Source organism: Centrocercus urophasianus, unplaced genomic scaffold (assembly GCF_019232065.1).
Source record: "Centrocercus urophasianus isolate 14NV4802_14NV808 unplaced genomic scaffold, USGS_Curo_1.0 seq_33, whole genome shotgun sequence".
NCBI classification, from domain to species: domain Eukaryota; kingdom Metazoa; phylum Chordata; class Aves; order Galliformes; family Phasianidae; genus Centrocercus; species Centrocercus urophasianus.
Window position 1 is genome coordinate 9,432,894 of NW_024884900.1, and position 8,739 is coordinate 9,441,632.

Genomic DNA, 8,739 nt, shown 5'->3' on the forward strand with positions numbered 1-8,739 from the left:
CCCAGGGAAAGCCCTTCTTGGCTGTGCCCAGACCCACCATGGAACCCAGGGCTCTCTGGCTGCTCCCAAGCCATTTTGAAGGACTGAGCACCTTTGTCCTCAAGGCTTAGGACCTTGGCATGAGAAGGAGTTAGCATCCTCCTGGTCTGTGCTGAGATGCAGGGGATTGCTGGTACCTTGGTGAGGTGTGAACCCAAGGCTCAAAGACTGCTTCACATCCTGTCTTGAGCAGTGTCACCCTTGGTTGGGTGCTGATTTGTTCAGACTTACCCCACCTCACACAGCAACTATTTTGGTATTTCCTAAACCTGTTGCTTCCTTTTTTTTTTCTTCTTTTTTTTTTTTTTTTCAGCCTTTCTGAGGCAAAGGTGCCGTGACATCAGTTACACTTTGGAAACCCTAAAATTTCCCCTTGAAATCTGACTGGCCACCAGCCTGATAAAAAGCGAGGAGCATCCCAGCCACTCCACACCACGCCTGGGAGGATTCTGCTCTGCTCCTGCCTCTGCAGCTCAGCTCTGCCCATGATGACTGCCGTAGCTGTGCCTTTCTCCATCCTCCTGATTGCTGCCCTCTTCCCTCAGACTTCTTCATCTCCATGTGAGTACAGCATTGCTCCTCTCTTCTCTCCTGACGTGGGAGTTTTTCACTTTAGCGGGCAGTTATATCGAAACAGATGGAAACAACAAGGTTCAAAGGTTGGAAGATTTTCATGCTTTCTTTGGACAGGTTTTCCTTTCTTTCTCCTTTTCTCCCAGGGAGGCAATGATAAATTTTACCTTGCAAGCATTGAAGTTTTCAGGATTCATACCTCCAGTGTTGCTGGGCTTTAGGGCTGGTCCTAGGATGAGTGAGGGGACTTTTGTCACCAGCACTGAGGAAAAGAAGACTGCAAAAGCTCTACTAAGACACCCCCAGCAGTGACCTCCATTACGCTTTGGTGCTCACACCCATTTATTGATGACTTTCTGGGGAGATTGAATGAGAGTAGCTGCCTAAGGGATGGCTGTCCACACTGCTATGGGCAGCACATTGTGGTGGACTCATGGTAGACTCATATCAGCCTTCTTCTCTTCCAGTTGGGGCTGACACAACTGTGTGCTGCTTCAGCTATAGAGTACGGAAGCTGCCCCAGAATCATGTGAAGGAGTATTTCTACACCAGCAGCAAGTGCCCACAGCCAGCAGTTGTGTAAGTACCAGATCCAGCTCTGGGCTCAAGGGGAGAATTGCTTTTCACTGGGAACAAGGGGCTGGTGGTGTGAGGGACGGTGCCTGGAGCCAGGGGAAGGGGCAGCCACCACAGGTCCCACATGCAGCGTGGGCTCTCATCCTCTTCAGTTGAGAAATGAGCCCACCCTGGTGCCTGGGACAAGGCTTGGGAAGGATGTCCCATGAAGACAGCTTGTAGCATGCAGGTTCTCCCAGGGTCCCTGAGCTCTCTGTGGTGCCTGGTTTCCTCTGGAGCTTGGGGATTTGTGGGAGGGTAAGAGACCCCTGTGGAAGCCAATGCTGGTCACAGAACAGGATGGTGGGTGCCGACAGCTGGCTCTGGGGCTGACACCTCCCTGCTCCACAGGTTCACCACCAGGAAGGGGCGGCAGGTCTGCGCGAACCCTGACGCCCGGTGGGTGAAGGAATACATCAACTTCCTGGAGCTGCAGTGAGCACCAGGACCCGAGGTGTCTGCCCTGGAGAGCCCTGCGAGTCTGTGCAGCACAGTCATGGCGTGGTCCTAGAAACCCCACTGCTGAGCACCAGGGCCAACAGACACCCCAGGGTCCCTGAGCTTCTTTTTGTCTTGCAACAGCATCATCTATACTATACTTTAGCCACCCTACCATGCAGCTGAGATGCTGGGGACGTGCCTCTTGGCCTTTCAGGTCTGCTTGGTGCAGGCTGCTGTGAAAATGTCGTCTCCTCCTGTGCCTCTGCTGCTGGCCCTAAGAGCCACCTGTGGGATGCAGTCTGTCAGAACGAGGTGTGTCTGCTGTCACATAATGCAGGCTGACCTCCAAGCCAGCTGGCTGTGTCTTGCTGTGCTGCAGGAGCTGTGAATGAGATGCTGTGAAGGAGATCCTTCCCTAAGGGAGGAAACAGTACACTGGTTATTTATGGGATGCTCATTCTGGAACCACACTTGTGCTCAAAACGCTGTGTCTTGCTGGTCCCAAAGAATAAAGTTTTCTATCTCTGTGTCTAAGCTCTGGCTGCATCCCCTCCCACCAGCCCCCAGGAAGGGCAGGGTGCTGAGTAGGCTCTGTGGGACCGTCCTGCTGCGTAGCTCACCACCTGCCCACCCCACGCTGCTCCTGGGCCAAAAGAGCTGGGAGGGCTCCTTGGACAGGCATGGATAGACACCACTTCCCAGCTGGGAATCTCTCACCCTCCTTATCCATAAACCCATCCCTGCTGCATCCCCAGCTCCCAGCACAACCTGGGGCTCTATGCCAGCCCTCCCCATCACATCAGGGACTGAGGCCACTGGGGATTTGCCTGGGGGCTCTGTGGCAGTCATGCAGGAGCAGGGTTCCACTTTGGCTGTGCTCACTCAGTTGCCGCAGATGACATGCACCCATCTTCTGCTGCAGCTGCTTTGTGAAGGAAGCCTGAATTTGCTTTGAAAAAGCGCAGTGAACCAAACCACACTTTGTCAGGCTACAGTTTGCATTAAAACTTTCTGATGTCTTTGTGGGTAGAGAATGAAATGACATGGCCTGACCTGCTGCTGCAGCTGCTGCAACAACTGATCCCTAGTGCATCACAGCAAGCAGTGTCTGTTAATACCCCAAACTGAACAGTGCTGCGGTGCTGTGCAGATGCTGGGATTGCCCCCTGCCCTCCCCTCACTCATCACCCCCTTGCCATAGCCCTCCCTGATCAAGGAGCAGCCTGTTCTGCTGCACTTTCTCAGGAGTTGCCCTGAAGTTCCTGGAGGAGCTGGGCACCGGGTTTTCCTTTCTGGTGACACAATAAAAGGGGTCAGATTTGAAGGGGAAATGCTTCACGCAGAGAGCACTGAGGCCCTGGCACTGCTCAGAGCTCTGGGTTCTCCATCTCTTGAGGTGCCCCAGGCCAGGCCAAGAAGCAGCAATGGATGCTATAAGCCCCCATTTTAGGAGGTTTAGGAGGAAGGTTTCCTGAGCAATGCAGAGCCGCCAGCATATGGCCATGCCTCCAGCATCACATAGGTCAGAAAGGCAAAACTCAAAAACACTGAGCTGTAAGGTCGGGTTCAAACCAACAGCTGAAAAAGAGCTGCAAGAAGCGGCTGTGGCAGGATGTGCTTGCCCTAATACAGCAGGGCTTCCCAGAAGTAACCATGTCCCCAGTCCTTGTGGTGAGGGCAGTGAGAGCAAGCAGCCCCTGGGGCTGATGAAGGGAGAGATACAGAATGGAGCTAAGAACAACACGAGGGGACAAGTCTGCCTGGGGGCTGCTCACTGCCGGCCCCAGAGCTCTTCTGAGCTTCACTGGCACAAAGGGGACAGCCCAATGTGGTTCAAGCTCCCAAAAGTGAGGTGCTTTGGCTCTTTGGGTGGCTTTCTGTTTACGCTTAAAGCATTCCAACAGAACAGATAACTGAATCGTAGCTGACCACACAGTGCAGGAACAGTGCATTTGTCCGGGCTGTGCCTTCTCTGTGTCTCACCCAAAGAATGTCAATGGAAACAAGGAACAGCTGTGTAAGCTCCGAGGGCTTGGTGCTGTGCTGAGACTCAGCACCGTGAGCAGCTGCCGCACCTCCTGGGTACAGTGGAATCTCTGCCCTGCCCTGAGCCAGCAGGCAGCTGCCAGGTCCCCAGCAGCACCCTGTGATGTCAAACCCTCCCTATTTCCCACTGCTCCCACTTGCCTCATCTCCCTGGTAGGAGCCCTAGCGTGGGCTGTTAAGATGAAGCTCCGATAGCTCCAGTCAGGAAAACGAAAGCAGAGGCTGTGGGAAATTCCTGTGGCTGCATGGGCTGCTGGCCAGGGACTGCCCCGAGAGCACCAGCTCTGCACCAGGTTCCCCCCTCTGTGCCGGGCCTGGGCAGAACCCCCACACACAGCCACCAGCACAGCCATCCTTTGTTCTCCCCAGCAGCCCAGGGCAGGGTCTGTGTGGGTGCCCACAGGCCCCCTCCTGCACCAGGCACCTCTTCTCCATGCAAAAGGTGCTGAGCGCAGGTTTGGGTTCAGCAGAACCACAACCCCACAGCTCCCGGCCCCACCTGCTCTCTTCCTGGATGAGGGAACGGAGTGCACCCACAGTAAATTTGCAGACACCAACCTGGGGGGAACAGTGGGTCTGTCTGAGGGTAGCAAGGCCCCACAGAGGGATGTGGACAGGCAGAGGCCAACGGGATGAGCTGCAACAGGACCAAGTGCCAGGTCCTGCACTTGGGTCACAACTGCCCCATGCAGTGCTATGGGCCTGGGGCAGAATGGCTGGAAAGATGCATGCAGGAAAAGCATGTGGGGGTGTGAGCTGATACCCACTGACCATGAGCCAGCAGCGTGCCCAGGGGGCCAAGAAGGTTGGGGGAGCTGAGATGGGTCAGTGTGGAGCAGAGGCTCAGGGGAGAGGTCAGTGTGGAGGCTCAGGGGAGACCTCCTCTGCCTGAGGAGATGCTCCTACAACTGCCTGAAAGGAGGTGGCGATTGGGGGGTTGGGCTCTGCTCCCAGATGACAGCGATGGAGAGATGGTGGCCTCACAGTGCACCAGGGGAGGTTCAGGTTGAACATTAGGAAAAATTTCTTCTCCAAAAGAGCAGTGATGCTGTGGCACAGCTGCCCAGGGAAGTGTCCTTGTACCTGTAGGTTTTCCAGAGCTGTGGGGATGTGGCACTGAGGGCTGTGGTTATGGGCATGGTGGGGGTGGTCTGGGTTTGGATTTGGTGATCTTAGAGGTCTTTTCCAACCTTACTGATTCTATGATCCCAGTTCAAGACAGCCCTTTCAGCAGACTCTTCCCCCCATGATTATCCCCCAGCTTAAGCAGACATGGGCCCTAGCACAGGACAGACTTTTTGCTGACCTACCCAGCCGTGCTGAGAGTTGCCCCTCTCTGCCGTGCCCTCAGTGCAGTGCTGGGATTGTGGCAGGGCTGAGCAGAGCCCAGGCCTTTCCCCATTTCCCCAGCCCTGGCAGATGGGAGCCCGTCCTGCTGCTGCTCAGAGCCCTGCAGCCTTCCTGCCTGCAGTCAGCACTGCTGCCGGGAAAACACAGAGCTGGATGGAAATCATGAGGCAGCTGCGAGGTGCTTTCCCAGCTCTGGAGCTGCCAAGTTTGAGCTATAAGCTGTGGATTAAAAATATTAAACAATAGGAGAAATGTGTTTTGCATTAGGGAGAAGAAATACTGTCTGAACAGAACAGATGTTGTGCAGACACGAGGCTATGGGAGCACCTCAGCATGCTGAGCATGATGCGAGCATGCTCCCTTGCAACCCGCTTGCTCCTATTGCAAAGCCACACATGAGCCACCTGTGTGCCCTGTGCCTGGTGCTGGATGTGGAGCAGGGCTGGCTCCCATCTGCAGCCCTACAGCAGCTCTCCTGGTTTGTGTCCTTTGCAATGTGCCCATCCCCATCCCATCCCATCACACACATAGTGCCCACTGGGGAGCCAGGCATTGAGCTGGGGCGCATGAGGAGCCCCTCCTTGTCTGTCTGGTTCATAGGGGATGTGGTGGGGAAACAGAGTCAGAGGATATTCATATGTCTGTAGTGTGGAAACTTCATGGGCTTATCTCAAACCACTTCCCATCATCACATGCCGTGTAGGGCGTTCTGATGGGCTAGTGGTGATAGTTTGTCTCTGTGATGGTGTAAAGGACATCAAGGGACAAAAAAACAGAGGTTTTATCCACATTCTTTATTCTCCACAACACCTTCATACAAGTGAGCCAGAGCCACCCCTCCTTTGAAGAGGAGACTCTGGGCCACCCTCCCTTAAATACCCTCCCTGCCACTCTCCCATAAATATGATCCAGATATGAGAATACTGCCTATCTCTTATGGTAATTTCTTAAATAATTTTAAATAACTTAGGAACAGTAGATGCACCGTGGGCCTTTCTAGTCTGCAGGCAGGCAGAGGTGTCGAGCTACTTGCTGGGGCTGCAGAGTGGGCTGTGCTAACAGCACCGACATGAGATGTCTGTAGTCCCCATCCTGCAGTCCGTGGGAGCTGCAAGCAGGAGACGTGGGCTCATGCAGCCGTCCTGAAGCCATGCTCCATGTCAGGAGCTCGTGGTGATGTGCCTGGCATGGCAGCAGTGTCCCATCCTGCCTGGCTCCGCTCAGTCCCGCTTGGCGCTCCGCAGGTAGCTCTGTACCCAGGGGTCACTGGGGTTGGCACAGACTTTGCGCTTCTTTGTGACAAAGCTGTGGGATGAGACAGAGGTGAGACACTGAGATCACTGCTCAGAGCAGGAGCCTGGGTTTGGGGTTCACAAGAGGTTCTCCACCATCCCCAAGCTGATGCTGCGTTCACCACAATTCCACCACTCCCATTCTTCTCCCACATCAATTCCTGCAGGAACACCCCTGGGAGTCCCCAGAGAGCATCCCTGGCCACCCCTGCAGGGGCATCCCAGCAGTCCCCATGTCAGCCCTTTCCCCTTGGTTCCCCCTGCCTTGTGCACAGCACACCCGCAGCCCCCTCTCTCTGACCCGCAGCCCTCGGCTGACCCCACACACCCACACCACATCCACATCGGTACCTACATGATGGCTGGCTGCGAGCAGCTGGTGCTGCTGCTGTAGTGACTGCGGATGAGGTTCCGTGGGATCTTGTGTTTTATGTAAGAAGTGCAGCAGGTCGGGACGTCGGGTCCCACTGTAAAAGGCAGAGAGAGACAGCATGAGTGCGGGGTGAGCTCAGGAGCCATGCAGGGAGGAGGGAGCAGAGAACTTGGGGACAATTAAGTTTGAAAGGTGCACTGGAGATCACCTGGCTCAATGGAGCCAGGGAAGGGAACATGAGGGAGAATCATACTCAGTTCCAGGGCAGAGACTGGAGTCTCTACACTATGACCAGGAGCAAGGACCCCAGAATCAGAATGGTGGATGGATGAATGAACAGATGGACAGATGGACGGATGGACGGATGGATGGATGGATGGATGATTTGGAGGTTCCTACATGAGCTGATCTAAGTGCAGAGCAGAAAGAAGCTGAAAAATTCCCTGCTCTCTGCCTCAAAGGAGAAATGCCTACAAAGGCTCAGAGCTGTTCTTCCTTCTCAAACAATGGAGCAGGACTCACCTGGGGCAGAGGAGGCTCGGGAGCAGGAGGATGCGATGAGCAGAAGAGCAAGAACAACTGCAGAGAGCTTCATCTTCCCGTCGGATGAGGGCTGCCTGAGCAGGACCAGGAGCTCAGGCAGATGCGGGGCAGTCTGCAGCAACTGGATGCAGATCCCTTTTAATAGGAAGTCCTGGAGTCAGCAGGGAGACGATCCAGTGGAAATTCCAGGATGATGACAGAGGATGTCACGAAAGTGAAATAGTAAAAAAAAAAAAAAAAGAAAAAGAAAGGCAGAAAGAATGGGATGTAGTTCACACTGGAGCAAGAATGCTGGGATACTAAGCTCTGAGTCAGCATTCGTTTTCATTTTTATCAGCTCAAAAGGAAACTCGATTGTGCCAAGTGGCATGACCACAAAGAAGAGTTCTATTCATCATAATTACAGGAGGGATTTTCCCTATGAGTCTGGATAGCAAAAGAAACAATGTTTGGTTAAGATTACACAACTCTGGAAAAAAACCAAGCCCAAGGAGCACTCGTGCTGCTGTTGTGCGGGTGCTTGTCAGGGGTTTGCTGCATGGCAGCATGAGGAGCACCGTGGGTCCGCACCACCGGTGCCCAGCAGGGAGCAGTGGGGTTGGGACCCCCCTACCTGTCCTGGGTTGGGATCAAACCCCCTCAGGGGCAGCACTTTGCACTGCTGAGCTGTGTGAGGTTCTGCCACCCCATTCCTAGCCTGCCCAGCTCTCTCTGCACAACACCACCACTCCTCCCAGCTCTGTGCTGTCTGCAGAACTGCCCGGGGTGCATGCTGTACCCTTCAGGTCATCAGGATACGGAATGGGGTTGCCCCCAGGGCTGCCCGCGTGGTGAAGCCAATGGGAGCCGAGCATGCAGCTGGCCATCAGCCCACATCACTGCCCGCTGCAGTTTGCCTGTGAGGATGCTACAGTCAGAGCCTGGCAGAATTCAAAACAACCTCTGCTCCTCCTCCTGTGGGCTCTCAGGCTCTGCCTGCCCACAGCCCCCTAACAGCCATAGGCCACCACAGACTGCAGGGTCCCACTGACGCACCCCAGGCATGAGGTGCAGGAGATCCCCAGCACAGGTGAGGATGTGCTCACATGAAGATCCCTGCTGCAATCCGCTTTACTGCATGTTCAAACCCAACATGGAGTTCGGGATGTCGGTGTGTGCAGCAGGCTGATGTACCCCCAGCAAAGCTGAGGACACACTTTTAATGAGCCAAAGCCTCTTTAGGAGCTGACAAAGGCATCAGGAAGGTGTGGGGCTTTGCTAGGCTCAGAGTGGGCAAGGCAGGGCTCTGCTTTCCCGGTGGAGCAGAGCAGATCCATATGGAGGTGCATGGCAGAACAGCAGGAGCTCCAGCCTTAGGATGAACTGCTGCAGAGTAATATCGAAATTCAGCTTTTTTGCCATGGAAATAAAGCGTGCATGAACAGACATTTGAGGCTTGTTCCCCTCTGCTTGCAACTCACGTGATAA

General features: G+C 54.6%; 2 protein-coding genes across 2 annotated transcripts; one reads left to right on the forward strand and one right to left on the reverse strand.

Annotated features, from left to right (window-relative positions):
* The first annotated feature begins 268 nt into the window (after positions 1-268).
* Positions 269-2,202, forward strand: LOC122166406 (C-C motif chemokine 5-like). Its single transcript, XM_042830156.1, has 3 exons — positions 269-600; positions 1,080-1,191; positions 1,579-2,202. Exons 1-3 carry the CDS (start codon positions 525-527, stop codon positions 1,664-1,666), a joined length of 276 nt encoding a protein of 91 aa, XP_042686090.1. The 5' UTR covers positions 269-524; the 3' UTR covers positions 1,667-2,202.
* A 3,734-nt stretch (positions 2,203-5,936) lies between these two features.
* LOC122166440 (C-C motif chemokine 4-like) lies at positions 5,937-7,450 on the reverse strand. Its single transcript, XM_042830210.1, has 3 exons — positions 7,252-7,450; positions 6,712-6,823; positions 5,937-6,369 (listed from the first exon to the last, which is right to left on the reverse strand). The coding sequence occupies exons 1-3, from the start codon at positions 7,322-7,324 to the stop codon at positions 6,285-6,287; spliced, it is 270 nt and encodes an 89-aa protein (XP_042686144.1). The 5' UTR covers positions 7,325-7,450; the 3' UTR covers positions 5,937-6,284.
* Positions 7,451-8,739: the final 1,289 nt, after the last annotated feature.

Bases quoted from the DNA above. Each gene is read 5' to 3' on its own strand.
- LOC122166440 (XM_042830210.1), bottom strand. From the start codon at position 7,324: ATGAAGCTCTCTGCAGTTGTTCTTGCTCTTCTGCTCATCGCATCCTCC. The intron at 6,824-7,251 runs GTGAGTCCTGCT...TGCCTTTTACAG, and splicing joins CCGAGCCTCCTCTGCCCCAG to TGGGACCCGACGTCCCGACC. The intron at 6,370-6,711 runs GTAGGTACCGAT...CTCATCCCACAG, and splicing joins TGCTCGCAGCCAGCCATCAT to CTTTGTCACAAAGAAGCGCA.
- LOC122166406 (XM_042830156.1), top strand. From the start codon at position 525: ATGATGACTGCCGTAGCTGTGCCTTTCTCCATCCTCCTGATTGCTGCC. The intron at 601-1,079 runs GTGAGTACAGCA...CTTCTCTTCCAG, and splicing joins TCAGACTTCTTCATCTCCAT to TTGGGGCTGACACAACTGTG. The intron at 1,192-1,578 runs GTAAGTACCAGA...CCTGCTCCACAG, and splicing joins TGCCCACAGCCAGCAGTTGT to GTTCACCACCAGGAAGGGGC.